The 17,230-nt window shown below is 38.1% G+C and overlaps 1 protein-coding gene across 3 annotated transcripts in view; it reads left to right on the top strand.

Annotated features, from left to right (window-relative positions):
- Positions 1-5,140: 5,140 nt before the first annotated feature.
- Positions 5,141-17,230, top strand: part of PHF6 (PHD finger protein 6) — a 62,211-nt gene continuing 50,121 nt past the window's right edge. For 2 of the 3 annotated variants that reach the window (XM_059680217.1, XM_059680215.1), the window contains exons 1-3: positions 5,141-5,322; positions 9,190-9,375; positions 9,573-9,674. In XM_059680217.1, the coding sequence (XP_059536200.1) occupies positions 9,238-9,375; positions 9,573-9,674 (240 nt within the window). In that variant the 5' untranslated portion in view covers positions 5,141-5,322; positions 9,190-9,237. Of the gene's footprint in view, positions 5,323-6,158; positions 6,273-9,189; positions 9,376-9,572; positions 9,675-17,230 lie in introns of all 3 variants that reach the window. The other variant, XM_059680216.1, reaches the window with a different exon arrangement.

The following is a 17,230-nucleotide window of genomic DNA, read 5'->3' as shown; positions in this document are numbered from 1 at the left end:
ATGTCACAGTATTACCTGGGGAGCTTATTAAAAATATAGTTGCTGGGCCCCATATCACATGTATGCCAGAATTACTGTGGTAGGGCTTGGGTTGCTGTATTATTAACAAATTCATGAAATGATTTCATTCCATTCCAATTCCACTTCTATTCTTCATTACATTCTCTTCCCCATTCTCCAAGGCCTTTTAATATTTATTGAGTACCTACTATAGGCCAGGTACAGAGTTCTGTGGGCTGGATATACAGCAGTGAAAAAGACAAAACAAAGCCCTGATGAAGAGAGATAATAAACACATAGAGAAATGAATAAGGGGCACAGTGATAACGAGCTTGACTAATGGGGTCAAAACAAATGTAGATTTGACAAAAGGTTCTTCCTCTTCCTAGCTGTGTGACCTTGGGCAAGTTACTTAATTGTTCAAGAGTCTTGTCTGTAAAAACTGGACTAATAATAGTCCCTGCTCAGGGCTGTTGTACAGATTGAATAAGATAATGCACATAATGTATTTAGCAGGGTGCCTGGTACATTGTCCAAAGTCAGTTAACTCTTATTGTTTTGCAAGCATCAGCATTACAAAGTTTATTTTGCCAATATTGCCATTGATGTTGAGTTCAGTTTCTTTGTTTATTCAACATTCAACAAACAGCAATTTAGAGATATTCTTGCGTCTCTAAGGCATTTCCCCTACCACAGTTGTGTTTCCTGGGCAGTTCCTGTATCATACCCAGCTTCAAGTTGCTGAAACAGGAAGAGACATCAACAACAAAGTCCATCAAGGCTCCCAGCTCCTCAATTAGGTATCTGAGTAGCTCCATAAGCTGGACAGAGTTAAGAATTTTATGAAACCTCACCAATACAATAAGTGGAAGTTAAAAAATAAACAACAACCATGAAAACTAAGTAGAAGAGCATAGGGACCAACTGCTGAGAGCCAACATTATGAGGTAGATCTATCAAATGATATGGCAGTTAAGAGATATGAAAAAATAATCTGTTCTTCATAGTTAGTGGGGCAAGAACATTCGCATATGTCATTCTCTGTTCTTGTGCCCCAAATAAATTTGCTAGGAATATTAATCTCATTTAACTGATATGTAAACGAAGGCTCAAAGAATTCAAATGAATAGCCCAAGGTCACTCTGCTAGTTGGTGGAAGGCCAGTGAGTCACAAGCCTAGGTCTTCAGACTCTTATGCAGCATCTCACAAATAGATAGAATTTTATTTTAATATATTTTTATTGATTTGGGAGAAGGAGAGAGAGATAGAAACAGCAATGATGAGAGAGAATCATTGATCGGCTGCCTCCTGCATGACCCCTATTGGGGATTGAACCTGCAACCTGGGCATGTGCCCTTGACTGGAATCGAACCCAGGACCCTTCAGTCCACAGGCTGATGCTCTATCCACTGAGCCAAACCAGCTAGGGCAATTTTATTTTATTTTTCACAGAAACATTTAAAATGCTTAATCCATCCACTTTTAATATTTCTTATTCTTTATTTTTAACGTGCCCAGTATATAAAATGCAAATAAACTTTGGTTCCATTTAAATGCCATTTACAGTATTTGTTTTTGCGCTAGTCACTGTTGTAATTTTATATTTGTTTATGTGATTACTTGATTAAGGTCTGTCTCTGCTGCTACATCAAGTTGGACCATGTCCATTTTTATCTATCACATAATAAGTGATCAAAATGTACTTGATGAATGAATGAATGATCCACTGTTGTTGATTACAGCCAGAAGGGAGGTCATAGGCATGTGGGTAGGTTTAGCCTTTGCTTTAAGCAGAAGCAGGAATGCCAGCGGCATTTTACATGGAAACACTGAAGATGGGAAAAGGAATTACTTTTTAGTTGCTGGAGAGAATGAATTTGCTTGTACTGGTCTTAGTGATTGAAGTTCAAGGACAGGCTGATCTAAGCAGAGCAGATGCAGTTGCTAAGCAGTTGTCTACAGGTTACAGTGAAGTCAAGAGATTGTATAATTGATAAATCTCTACACACACACACACACACAAAGAATGGAGGGCAGTTTCTTAATGTGTGGTTCTCAACAGTCTGAATCAGAATAGCTGGGCAGTTTGAGAAGGCAGATTCGTGCACCTAGACCTTCAAACTGGGGGGAGGGGAATGCAAAAATCTGTATGTTTAACAAGCTCCTCAAGTAATTCTCACTTCCACAGTTTAAGAACCCCTGGGGTGGAATAACAATAGACCACCAGAAGGCCTAAGACTCCTCTAGAGCAAAGCTAGTATTATAAAGTGAGAAGGGAAACCTCCAAGAGACTTAAATAGCAACCAGAGAGCCAGGGTTAGAGTCCTTGTTAGGAACTGAGGTAAGTGAAAGTTTAAGAGCAAGGACATAGCTAAAAAATGTTCAGTGTAACAGAGATGTCAAGAATGAAGGTAGAAAAGAAAGAAAAAAAAGGAATGAAGGTAGAGAAATGTTGTGCAAAGGTAGAGATGAAATCCAGATTTTGTGGAGCCTGACCCTGTCCTGCGAGACCCAACTCAAAGCATTTCCTCTCTAGGGATATATTTCCTCTTCCTCTGGACCAAGTTCATCAATTCTATTATAGCATTTTACCTATTGTACTGAAATTCTGTTTTCTTCCTCATTATAAATACCCGATTTTCTTCCTCAGACTGAGATTTCCTTGAAGGCAGGAACTGTCTTATTCCTTTCCAAATCCCCAATGTCTGGCATAATACCTGGCATACAAAAAATATCTGCAAATGCCTGCTGAATGAGTGATCAGAGAGCAATTGGAAGCAAAGAACACAGTCTGGCAGTGAAGGTAGAGGAATCCTATGTGTTTTAAAGCAAACAAGAGCCAGGCAATTGATGCTGCTGGAGCAGGGAACAAGTAGGAAATCAGTCCTTCCAGAGCACAGAAGAGATGTGATTAAAACCACAGCTTTAGCTTTAAAAATCAGAAGGACAATTCTTTCTGTGAGTCTTGAAGGAAGCAAAAAAGGATGGGTGTAGAAGATACTGCTTAGCTCAGATGGCCCTACTCAGTCAGGAAGTTAGGCCTTTGCTGGGAATGAGGTACAGTAAGTGATAACTAGAGCTTGAAGAAAAAGGCAGGAAGAGTGTTGGTAGGAGTGTAGTGATAGATCAATAAGAGATTAAAAGATCCTATGCTATATCCTCAGGCATTGTTAAGAGCCTGTTATCACAATCTGACTCCTTCCTGTAGCCCTTGAAATAACAGGCTGCATCTATCAGTTGTGCTAATTGGAACTGGCTATCAGGCTTGGGGTCTGAAACTAAAAAAAGTTGGGGTTTCCAACTTTTAAGGCACTTACCACAGTCCATCTCCTATGGTAGCTATTTGTCTTTTTCTTGTTAGACTGTAAAGAGGTGAGGACAAAGGCTGTGTCTTATTCACTGTTGTGTTGTACCTTAGCATAGTGCTTTGTACGTAATAGGCAGAGGATGTCTACACCAGGCACACACCTTTAATGTAACATTTATCATATCATACTGTGTATTTGTTTGTTTTTCTGTCTGCCTTTATAGACCATGAGCTCAAGGTCAGGAGTCAATCTACGTCTCTCTTGTGTTTGGAAATTAGTTTTGCAGATGTTTATTGAATCAAATTTTGTTGAAATGAATGCATGGATGATAGAATGAATAAAAGATAGCAAAATGTGGGAGTGTTGGGAAAAATCTTAAAAAAAAAAACCCAGTGGATAGGCACTACATTTTGTTACTGACACAATCATCAGTCTCATTTTGACATCAATAAGTGTGTAAAGCCGGTGGAAAATTATACTCAGGGACCTGTTTTCAAATACACTGTAAATGTTTGAATATACATTCTGGGTCTTGGTAAATCTCAAGCCACTCCCTTTCATTGTACAGGGCCTGGGTGAAAAGGGTAAGAGTACCATGCGGTTAAATGACTGCTACTATGAGTACCTGCTTATATGGGATACAGTGTTATCCCAATGTGTTTACTGTTTCCTTGAGGATTACAATTTAAGGCTGACATTGCAGGAGAAAATATGAAGTATGAAACAACATTGTATCAAAGCAATGGAAAGCCACTGCCTCCCCTTCTGTCAGGAAAAGTAGCTACTTAAAGGGCATCTTTACATTTTCATTTGTTTGTTAGGGCTTTTTCCCCCCTCTCTTAAACCACGGGCTTGCACTAGTGAGCCAAGTAGAAAATAATAAAAGCTGACCCTTATATAGAGCATACTATATTATTCTATGTAATAATATTATTACATAGTATTATTCTATGTAATTTACATATATTAACTCATTTCTCTAATTTCTCATTACAACCCTAGGAGATTTGGACTTGTTGAAATTGAGGGAGAGAGAAGAAATGCACCGTGATCAAGCTCATAGAGCTAGAGTGGGGGAGCTGGGATTCAAACCCAAGCATCCTTGCTTCATACATCAAAGAGGTAAGTGTTTCGTTTAAATGTCTGGTTTACCTGTGTGAGTTGTAAAAAAAAAAATCACGGATCTTTTCTGATTATGATAATGTCAGCATTTATAGAGGGCCTATTATATGCCAGGGACGCTAATACACACTTGGATTATTTCATTTCTTCCTCAGAATAAACCCATTAGATACTACTTTTTTAATCCCCATTTTAAAGACAGAAAATTAAGGTACAGAGATTAAAATGATTTACCCAAGGATTGCATTTGAGACAGACTCCGCTAGGAGCTTCTCAGTCTTTCCTGGCAGTAAAATGAGAGGACGGAGGATCTCAAAGTGATGCCATGAGAGTACAATGAAATAATGGATGTGAAAAGGCCTCGGTGAACAAGTGCAAGGGATAAGGCCTACCCATATGAATCACTGTTGAAAACTGGTCACCCAGGATCCCTACCCAGTGGTTTCTGATCCTAACCCTGCTGCTTCTTCACCCAACCCACAGCTTTGAATCTCTTTCTGTATCTCCTCGGATCCTGACCCAAACACTTCGCTAAGCGATGGACCAGAGAATAGAAGGTACGCGCGCGCGCGAGCAGGAGGCGGGGCCTGTTGCCCAGCTCCTAACTGGGGGCGGTGGGTGCACATGCGCTGTGGTTCTGCGGCTTCAGTTGTCCCTTCACTACAGCCAATCAGAACCCGCGGCGCGTTCAGGCGTATAACGCCCTTTGAGTCGTTGCGTGCTGGGGGGAGCGACGTAAGGGCACTCCGCGAGCTCGTCTCCTCGAATGAAAGGAAACAACCTCCGGCGACAGAGCCCCGCTCTGAGGCGCTGCTGGAGAACCGAGATCGACTTCTTTCTCTTTCCCCTCATTGGCGCTTCTCCCCTGCCGTTCGCCTCTGGGCCCCGCCGGTGAGTCCCCACAGTACCCTGGGGCCCCCCATTCTATGCCTGGCGGGAGAAGACAAGGAGGATGGCGGTAGCCAGGCCGCCGCCCCTGCCCGTTGTTAAGGGGGAATCTTGGTGGTCTCGCTTTATTGTCGGGGACCCCAGAAGCGCCGCTCATTGAAGGCACTTGGCTTGGAGGCTGCTGAGAAAAGTAATTTAGAGGAGATAAGGGAGAGGTTAGGCTTAAGTCTAGACTTCGGGGGAGGGGGCGCAACATTTAGGGAGGAAAAATACTGGGTATTTCTAGTCTTTGCCGTTGCTTAGTACATATTTGGGAAGGAGGGAGACTCCCAGTTTGGGAAGAGTAAGAGGAAGAATTGTTAGGATGGCAAGAAGGTTAGCCTTACAGAAAGAGGAAAAACTCCGGGGTGGGGGGGGATTAGGGGTGAAACAGATACGAAACCAAGACTTAGAGGGCGAACTCCTAGGGGAGGAGGGTTAAGGAAAGTGGTAGGATGATATTTTCCTGGATTCTGGTGGATTGGAAAAGGACAGTTAGGGGACCCTGACTTTACGACAGAAAGGAACCTGCTAAAGTGCTTTAGAGGAAGATAGTTTTGCGAGTTTATCTAGCGCTAGATTAGAAGGAGATCTTGGAGTCTAGTGTGTATTGAATAAATAACGGGGAGGATCCGGTACGTTATGGGTACTATCCTTTATTATATGCACGAACAGCACGGCGTTCTTTTGAAATTTGTTCCTTTCGATATTCTGTGTGGAAGTTGAAAAATCCTCTAGTAATTGAAAAACCCTTTCTTTTCATCGGCTTATGGACTTAATATCAGGTCTTATTCATACAGATCAAATTCTTTCTCTACCCTTGGGTTTGAAACAACTGGAAAATTCCTTCAGTTTCCTTTTGAATAACCGCAAGAAGCAGTGCGAAGCATGTAATATCGTGCAACCAAATTCAGGTGCCCTTCCGGTTCATTTCTTATTCGTTTATTTCTCTCCACTGTAACTTTCCTGACATAAATACTGCTTTTGTGGGGATCACATATATATATATTGATCTGTATATTTCAACTGGCTTGCGTGTAGAATTGTTTGATCTTCTGGTACTGCAGTTTTTGTTTGTGTGTTTTTCTGTGAAAATGGTCTTTCAGATACCAGACATTGAATGTGCTCTCGAGTTAGCTCTTGAATGCTCTCCTTGATGTTTCAGTTTATTTCTACCTTGGTGTTTCACAGCATCTTGGAAAATCAGAAATGCATTGGTTGTTTCAGCTTAACTAATCGTGCTTTTATATTTTTCAGACATTTAAATTGCTTTTCACCTCTATTATCTTTGCCTCTTTATTTCTGCTTTATAACATTGCCTATAATGTGATGTTTCTTTTATGGAAAAGGTTTCATTGTTGGGTGAAGGCATCAAACTTTGATCTTTGCATGCCATGAAAAACATTTTAAACTAAAATTAAAATGCCATGTAGCTGTGTGGATTACTATGAACCCCTTAATATTGGTCCTTGGAATGCCCTTATTCTCCTTAACTAGAAGACCACAAATGTGACAGCATTAGATAAAAATCTATATTTTTATGATAGACATTTTTGCTAGGACTCATTGTTTCCATGATGATCTCCACTTCATGTTTTATAAGGAGGCTGAAAAAAAATTAGCAAGATGTGCACAGATGCATTATTTGAATTTTAGTGGAAAAATCCATTCAGTCATTGCACATTGGGGAAAGTTTTTTATTGGTTTTGTGCACTTTTGTGTGTTTCTGTTCATTTTACAAATTATATTTATACTGATTACAGAAAAAATACACCAAAATATCTTTGAATGCAAAATAAAATATACCTTTCATCTCTTGGAATTTGAGATATTTGATAGCCAGAAAAGCAGGTTCTCAAAATTAGGATGAGAAATTTACCTGTTTATAAACTGAAAGAGGCAGAATTCAATATGGATAAAATTTTGAGGGTACCATTTTCAGAATTAATCTCAATAATAAAAAGTGATTTTCTACTTTAGGAATTTTCTTTATCTTAAGCCGATTTTATATCCTATGATAGCTACCATTGTATAGAAATTACACATTAATGATGCCTGTACAAATTAGATTCACAATGTGCCATCCTTTCAACTGGCCAAGGATGAGCGGGAGAAATGCTGAATGTATTACAATGGTTTCATAGTGCCTGCTATTGCATAGTAGAAAAAAACACTAATTTAGAACACAAATAGCAAATTTTGATGCTATTTATTAATTTGGTGTTTTGAATAGTTAATTCTAAAGATTTTGGCAGCTATATTCTTGATAAAGCAACTGAACACATATTTGCCTGATCAAATGCAAACACACTTCCTCTTTTGTTTCTTTTGTTTCTTTGTTATGTTCTTTTTTCTCCTTTAATCTTAAAAGTATTTGCTGCCTATTTTCAATCAGTTTCACAGTTTATAACCAGTGCTGTGAATACAGTACCATTTTATGCCATTTGGAAGACTGAGGTATTTAAAATTGGCATTAAAAGTTTGTTAAACCCATCTACACAGAGACCTTCAGGGCCTTTGAAGTTTTGTTAAAAAGAAAAATCTAGATATAAATTGATAAGAACTCTTTGTGGCTTCACTTTAAATTTTGATTAAGTATCTGCATTTTTATATATTCAAGTGCTAAATGGTTTGTACCTACTACCTTGCTGACATCCAGTGTTACTGTTCTTGGTAAGTGCATCTCAGAAAGCTACAATATTGTGTTAGTGAGTCTGTTTTTTCAACATGGTATTATGAAAATATTAAAATATATCAAAAATGGAAAAATATAGTAAATTTTAAGACAAAAATTTGAGATTTTATTCATTGCGATTTATTTTGTGGCAACCTGGTTCCTGAACTGCTTAGTTCTGCTGATTTGGAAAAACTACACAAATCAAGTAACTGATTTTACATTTGTTTAATACTTCTGAAGAATCTGTGTTGAGCTTGATGATCTAAATCTGAAACCTTATTATGTTAGAGCTTTTCTTCCCTTTTTTGTTTGACTATCCTACCTATAATTATAGTTTGACTGAATTTAAGACTCATTCAGAAATATGTTCCTACCTTTATACAATATTACTAAGTAAATGTGAAAGTTATTGTATTTAGAATGCTACTTTTAGTTTACAACTTTAATAAGCAGACTTTTGGAGTAAATCTGAGTCAGATAATACAGTTATTTTTATAAATAATTAATTTCTAAAGTTTACATTTTTGAATAGACTTTTATAAGCCTAATTTTTTTCTTTACTTAAAAATGGAATACAATAGCAAAAATTAACTTATTAAAGACATATACATGATTTTTAACTTGAAAATAATTCAAGTTTAAAAATAAGTGTTCCAAAGTTATCATTAAGTACATTTATTTCTTTCTTGTTTACCAATATGTAAACTTTAAGGAATTACAGAATTCTGTTCATTCTGGGCATTGTGTAGTTGTAGTTTTTGTTCTTTTCTTAGATATATAATATTTTGTTTCTTTGAAGGAGCATCTGCCTATACATGAAAAATATGTTGCATTAATTTTGTCAGCAGATGATGGATTTAATATCACACATTGTACATTTTTTACTTATCCAGGCAGAAATAGTTCTAATTCACATATCCCCTAATTTGGGAGTGGTTTGATTTTTCTGAATTTCATTAAATTATACATAAATACATATTTTTTTCATTATGGAGGCATCTTAAGTTTTAATAGTGATTTGTCTAAAATCACTAAAAAGCCATTTAAAATGCATATATTAGAACTTAATTACGATATTAAACAACTTACCTGACTATGTGTACACTGATTTTAAATGAAATTAACCATTTTGTTGCTCTTCTTATTCTCTGTAGCATTTCTTGGGGCTTATAAAGTGGCATTCTAAAGGCAACTTAAAAATCATGTCAAGTTCAGTTGAACAGAAAAAAGGGCCTACAAGACAGCGCAAATGTGGCTTTTGTAAGTCAAATAGAGACAAGGAATGTGGACAGTTACTAATATCTGAAAACCAGAAGGTGGCAGCACACCATAAGTGCATGGTAAGTATACCAGCAGCAACGGAGAGACTTGAAGCCATAAGAATATTAACAATGAATAGTCCTGAATTCTAAAAAAAATGAAGAAAAACTCAGTTAAATTTTAAGAGTATTTCCTTTTAAGTTTAACATCTTATTCACTGTTTCACTGTAATTTCTTTATATATGAACCTTAATTTTTTTTAAAATGTAATTTATAGCTCTTTTCATCTGCTTTGGTATCATCACACTCTGATAATGAGAGTCTTGGTGGATTTTCTATTGAAGATGTCCAAAAGGAAATTAAAAGAGGCACGAAGCTGGTAAGTTGGTATTTCTGCTTCTTGCGAATAAAATTTATTTTAAGCTCATTAGTAAAGAAATTGCGTATTTTAAAGTGTATTACCTTATTAACTGAATTTAATTTTAAATTGCAGTCTTTTTTTCTCCCCAAATCAGCAAATTTCAAGGCTGGATTTAACTTACCAATTAACAAAAGGAGTGGATCACTTGAAATTATATAATGTTATTAAACAGCATCACCCCAATAAATTTATTTAAAAATAGCAAATGTAAAAAAAGAAGTGAATCAATATTCATTTTTGTTCTTTTAAAAAATAATTAAAATCTTCTTGGAGGCTGTATTGACTTAGAAAACAAGCAGTTTGCTTAATTTGAATGTATTATGTGTTAAAGTTTTCATTTAAGTATATTTTCACAATTAAATTTTGATGTGTTTTCACCTATCATAAAGTAATTGTCATTACAAATGAAGATGGCAGTAATCTTTCAACAGAAAAATGTCAGCAGTTGCTGAACAAAGTATTGAACTGTGATTCAGGTATATAACCCAGCATTTATGACTTTTGATAACTTTTGGTGAGTTTTACAGTTTTTCTGAAGCTATGCTAGAGTAATGTTCCTATAGCTGTCTTCACTACCAGTAACCAGATTGGCAAGATACTATATTGTTCTATTGGAAAAGTAGTGTCATTTCAGTTGATATATTTATGATACATTATGGTTTGCATTAAAACAGTTTCTTTTCATTTGATTATTTTTCTCCTTTGAACTCCTTAGTGAAATTGCATCTGTAAATGTACCTCCAGTAGCTTCACTATGAAGTGTTTCATTATTTTAAAGATGGGTTTGACAGAACATATATCTCTGCTCTTGGGAACTAAGTAATCTCATTTCACAAAGAATCTGATGGGAAGTGGAAGCTATCATTTTGATGATCAGGAATTATTTTGAAAAGTAGTCAATCTTTTAGTATTAGAAAAAATAATATGAAGAAGTTCAAGGATAACATTTGAGATTTGCTTTAAGATAAATAGTCTTAAATCCTAGAATCAGTACTGGCACAAATGGAAATTTAGAAGTCAGACTATTTTTGTTGTAATGAGATCTTAACTGAAAATGTTTATCTTCCCCACTCCCAAAACTGTACATACCAATAGAATGCTCCATTTTAATTTGATTTTTATTTGTTTAAATGTGGCTTTAGATTTCATGTTACTGTGGCTTACTGACCTGAGAACCAGAACAGCATGTTTTTATTTCCTCATCCTTAAAAACAAAATCAGATACAAAGAAAGAATACTATTTACTTGATGGTGGGTGTACTGTAAGCCTTATCAGCCCATTATTTATTCCTTGGCACTATGAAATGTCTGGAAAATGCTTCCACATCCTGACTTGTTACAATTTTTTTGTCTAGTTAGAGCAGGAACAGTTTTGGTCCCTACTGTTACAATATTAGTAACAAACTAGAGGCCCAGTGCACGAATTCATGCATGGGTGGGGTCCCTCAGCCTGGCCAGCGATCAGGGCCAATCGGAGCCGGCCTGCCAGGGGGAGGAACCGCAGGAGGTTGGCTGTGGGAGTGCACTGACCACCAGGGGGCAGCTCCTGCGTTGAGCGACTGCCCCCTGGTGGTCAGTGTGCGTCATAGCTACCGGCTGGTCGTTTGGTCATAATGGTCACTTAGATATATATATATTTATATATGGCCTAGTTTTACATGAAGCAGCAGCATACATCTGGCAGTATTGGTAAATTCAATGGAGATTTAATCTATTTGGACTGTGTGTGAAGAAAGCATCAGAACTTTGTGCAGGTTTCACTATTATAAGTTGTTTTGATTAATTTTTAATGGTATAGTGTATGGAGTTGATTCCCCCCTCCTCAAGTGTAGTGAGTTATACATAACTTATTCCTTGATCTAGGGAGTGGAACAATATTGGAGATAAAAACCACAAACTATAGTAAAAGTTTTGTATTTGAATCCCAGCTTTGTCACTTATTAGCTGGTTGACCCTGGGCAAATTATTTACTTCTCTACGCCATGTTTTCATCACCTGCCAAAAGAAGATAACAACAGTCCTTGTACTTTTCTCACAGGGATAATGTGAGAATTAAGAGAGAGACTATACAGGACTAAACATGGTGCCTGGCATGTGGTTAGGACTTGATAAATAATAGCCACCATTCTAGGTATTAATTTTAAATAATAAGGTCCAGCTAATATTATCATAGGCTAATGAAGAGCATGCTGGGCTGGGAAGTCACGGAGCCTATTTTTTAAATAACTCTGCCACTGATACATTATGTAACTTTAGATAAGTCATTAACTTATTTTTTCACCCATGGTAAACAGATAATGCTGTATCACTGCTTACTAAACAGTGATGTTGCATAACAAAAAGTGCTATAAAATATACAGAGTTTCCTTAGGTGTTTTGAAGCCATGTTGAGGCTGTGGGCATCTGGCATTGAAGAATAATGGCAGGAGGAGAGAACTTTGGAGCCTGAGTATGTAATTTTGCTCCTTTTCCTCCTCCCACAATGTCAAAATTTAAATAACTTACATAGGGGACAGGACTAGAGTAGCATTTATATGTTTAACATTGAAATTATTTTGAAGTCTCCTTTTAGCCTTTAGTTTTGCTCCTTCCATTATATCATTTTATATGAAGTATTATCAAGTAACCAAAATATCAAATTTTAGTTTTTTTCTTTACTTTTTCCTTTGTAAATTTGTCTAAGTAATAAAAGGACCATAAATCAAATAGGAAGGGAGAGAAAAGTGAAGAACTTCATGTAGGTAGATAAGCTACATATAAACTAGATAATCAGCGTCCCTAATTGAGTTTTTAAAGCATTTTATCCTGTGAGCCTATTTGTCCTGGCTCCTGTTTATCTAGATTTCTAGGTGAAAAGTAGGTCATGAATACTCATTGAAAATAATCGAAAACAGGAGTGCTGGTCCCTGGGTGCTTTCAAGGCAGGTTCTAGTCTATATTTGGTGTTGGCTCCAGAGTTGCTCACTTGCCCCAAAGAAAAGTAGAGAGAGAAGCGGTTAGGGCTTGATAGGAAAGTGATATAGGTGGCCAGATGGGTGAGTCTTGAGAGGATGGGAGGTTGCAGTAGAGCGGTAGGTATGGTTGTGTGGTTTCTATGTTCATGCTGCCAAAGGCAAATTTCCAAGGTTTTCATGTTTGCCACAAGGATCAGGGGAGGAAAAACCATTCCACAAGAATGTATTCATCTCTTTTTACATCACCTTTAACTATATAGCCCCAAGGTGGACCAGGAGAAATTTGGCAGAGTACTGAGGTTTTTATAATTTGAGACTCTGTTTTTGCAGTTAAGACAGATATATATTTTTCCAGAATGGTTTCCAGTTCCTATTGAAGCCTTATGGAGACACCACATCTGTACCACCTACTCTTATTCTCCAACCATCTAGCCAAGAAATGCAAATTTCCAAATAAAATTATGAGTTGCCACTATTTTCATTTTGTTTAAGGAGACACTTGAAAGCAGTATATTTGAAGAATGTACTCTTTCTGGATGAAGTTGGTGGTGAGATCATTAAGAGTATCTACATCAGCCCTGACTGGTTTGGCTCCATGGATAGAGCGTCGGCCTGCGGACTGAAGGGTCCCAGGTTTGATTCCGGTCAAGGGCATGTACCTTGGTTGCGGGCACATCCCCAGTGGGATAAAATGCTTTAAAAACTCAATTAGGGACGCTGATTATCTAGTTTATATGTAGCTTATCTACCTACATGAAGTTCTTCACTTTTCTCTCCCTTCCTATTTGATTTATGGTCCTTTTATTACTTAGACAAATTTACAAAGGAAAAAGTAAAGAAAAAAACTAGAGGCAGCTGATTGATGTTTCTCTCTCGTTGATGTTTCTAACTCTCTATCCCTCTCCCTTCCTCTCTGTAAAAAATCAATAAAATATATGTTAAAAAAAAGAGTATCTACATCAGATAGTTACTGTTCTAATTAGTACCTGGGTCAGATATGTCACAGACTCTAGGAACAAAAGGAGTTCAAAAGGCTATTTCATTCTCCTTCCTTACTCCTAGGCAAGACTGCTAGAAGCCATCCAATGTAAGATTTTTGTCCTATTCTTAAATATATCAAGAAATTGTAATTCTACCCAAGCAATCTGAAACAGGAGCACTATTATATAACAAATTTCAGAGTCGAGAAATTAATCCTTCTGTATAACTCAAGTATCTTGCTTAATTTTTTAAAAAATATATTTTTATTGATTTCAGAGATTAGAGAGGGAGAGAGAGATAGATACATCAGTAATGAGAGAGAATCATTGATCAGCTGCCTTCTGCAGGCCCCGTACTGGGCATCAAGCCCACAACCAGGCATGTGCCCTGACTGGAATCAAACTGTGACCTCCTGGTCATAGGTCGATGCTCAACCACTGAGCCACTTCAGCTGGGCCATCTTGCTTAATTTAAAGCCATTTATGCTAGATCCTTTTCCAATCAAGGAACTATTTGTTTTTTTATTATTAAAAACTACAGGCCCAGTGCATGAAATTTGTGCCCTGGGGGGGGTGTCCCTCAGCCCAGCCTGCACCCTCTCCAATCTGGGACCCCTCAAGGGCAGTTGGGCATCCCTCTCACAATCCAGGACTGCTGGCTCCCAACCGCTCGCCTGCCTGCCTGCCTGCTTGATTGCCCCTAACCACTTCTGCCTTCCAGCCTGATCGATGCCTAACTACTCCCTTGCCAGCCTGGTCACCCCTAACTGCCCTCCCCTGCCAGTCTGGTCGCCCCTAACTGCCCTCCCCTGCAGGCATGACACCCCCCCCCAACTGCCCTCCCCTGCCAGCCCAGTCACTCCTAACTGCCCTCCCCTGCCGGCCTGGTTGCTCCCAACTGCCCTCCCCTGCAGGCCATCTTGTGGTGGCCATCTTGTGCCCACATGGGGGCAGCCATCTTGTGTGAGGGTGTGATGGCCAATTTGCATATTACCTCTTTATTATAGAGGATTATTATATAGGATAAAAAATTCTCGCCCAGTCAGTGTGGCTCAGTTGGTTGAATGTTGTCCCACACACCAAGAGGTTACGGGTTTGATTCCCGGTCAGGGCCTGTGCCCAGGTTGCAGGTTCCGTCCCCAGTAGTGGGAGTGCAGGAGGCAACTGATCTATGTTTCTCTCTCATCAATGTTTCTATCTCTCCCTCTCCTTCCCTCTCTGTCTCTCTAAAGAATCAATAAAAACATTTTTTTAAAATGAAAAATTCCTCATGTATCTCATGACTATCCTCAGGTCACTCCTAAACTTTCCCCTTTTCAAACTAAATTTTACTCACATGTATTAAGAAATCCTCTGAATATTCTCCTGCTTTTTTCAATAGTAGAAACAGCTAACATTTATTGAACACTAAATGTGTTAGGGACTGGGATAAGTACTTTCAGTACATGATCCTATTTAATCTCATAATCATACACTGAAATAGGAAGGTATTCATTCTCACTTTACAAACAAGGAAACTGAGGCTTCGAGAAATTAAGTAACCTGGCCGTGATTATATAGCTAGTAAGTGGCAGAGCTGGAATTTGAATCCAGGGCCAGTTAACTACAAAGTCAGAATTCTTTTTTTTTTTTAAAAATATATTATATTGATTTTTTAGAGAGGAAGGGAGAGAGATAGAAACATCAATGAGAGAGAAACATTGATCAGCTGCCTCCTGCACATCTACTGGGGATGTGCCTGCAACCCGGGGATGTGCCTGCAACCCAGGTACATGCCCTTGACCGGAATCGAACCTGGGACCTTTCAGTCCGCAGGCCGACACTCTATCCACTGAGCCAAACCGGTTTTGGCCAGAATTCTTAATCATTAGATTATACTAGCCTGCATTTTAAGCTACCTAACAAAATACCACATTTAAAAATGTCATGATTAGAGCTTAGGAGTTTTCTAACAGAGATGGACATAGTACCTCATTTAGGACATAATCAGATTCATATTAATATATTCTGTTATTAGCATTAACTTACTGTTTTTAGGGCAAAAATCCTGTATACACATACTGTATAAGAATATTCTGATTCTGTGTTGCACTCAAGATATTTTTTGTAGCCCCTGAAAATAAAAAGGCAAATAGAGAGAAAAACATTGATGAGAGAGAAACATAGATCAGTTGCCTCCTGCACTCCCACTACTTTGTTATTTATTCAGTACCAATGGAGTGCTCTGCACCTCAGAGAAAAAGTATGCATGATTTTCAAGAGTTTATGATCTAGATATTGGGCATGTCATGAATCTGCATATATGACAATTTATAGTATACACTTTTTAAATTTCCCCATGGGTGAGGATTCTTGCCTATTTAGGTGGTTAAGACTGCCTCCTAGTGATCGTAAGGTTAAGAAAAAGGGATAAGTCAAGGAAACAGATTAGGTATATTAGACTGGGTCATTGAGACTGGCAGTAGTGGATTGGAATTGAGTAATGTGAGATGATTGCAGGGTCTTTAAATTTTTTTTTAATCCTCACCTGAGGATTTTTCCATTGATTTTAAGAGAGAGTAGAAGAGAGAGGCAAAGACAGAGAGAAGCATCCATGTGAGAGAAACACATCGATTGATTGCCTCCTGCACGAGCCCTGACCAGGGCCGGAGCCAGGGAGAATCCTGCAACCAAGATATGTGACCTTGACCTGAATCAAACCTGGGACCCTTCAATCCGCAGGCCGATGCTCTATCCACTAAGCAAAACTGGCTAGGGCAGGGTCTTTAAATATTAAAAAGGAATTTCAGCTGGATTGGAGGGGATGGGGAAGGACAATGCATTATTTTTCAGGATATAAGTGATATACAGTAGTCACTGTGGAGAATGGAAGAGAATGGCTGCATATTTGTCTGGTATACATAGTTGTCATGCAGGCATCTTAAACTCAACCTGTCTAAACCAATATTCGTTAACTCCCCACCCTGAAACCTGATTCTCTTTCCGAATTCTTTACCTTCAATTCTTTATACTTACACATCTGTCACTTGGTTCTATTTCTGGGTTGTCTCTGCCTTCTTTTCTTTTTTAATGGCCTCCTAAATGCAGTCTTCCTCTTCCCACCCTTCCAACATACTACTGGTAATTATTTGATCTCTACTTTTAAAACCTAATGTCACTCTCTGAGTAAAAATCTTCCTGATTCCTTACTGCATAGAAAGCAATATCCAGAGGCCTCACCGTACCCTTCAGAAGTCATATCTTAAGTCACCTTTTCGATTCCTTAACTCATTCCCTTTCCTCTCAGTTTCCCAGTTATCCTCTGCTTGTCTCTACTGCTGCATATGTGCTCATGTTACTCATCTCCTCGATCAGTTTTCTCTGTTTTTTGAGTCCTATTGAGCTTTTACCTCTGTCATAAAGTTTAACAATATACACTGTATCTGTTACATGTTCTCAAGCCTTTCTTCCCCACTCATCTGTGAACTCTGGAGGAATAGAAACTATTCTGCTTGCTTAGCATAGGATTAAGTGAGGATAATGCATGGAAAACACTTAGCACAGTGCTTGATGTCTCAGTTGTGCTCAATAGTGTTCTAAT

This window comes from Myotis daubentonii, chromosome X (genome assembly GCF_963259705.1).
Source record: "Myotis daubentonii chromosome X, mMyoDau2.1, whole genome shotgun sequence".
Lineage (NCBI taxonomy): Eukaryota > Metazoa > Chordata > Mammalia > Chiroptera > Vespertilionidae > Myotis > Myotis daubentonii.
Note: the sequence above shows the minus strand (reverse complement) of the source record. Positions and strands in the feature narration are given on the sequence as shown.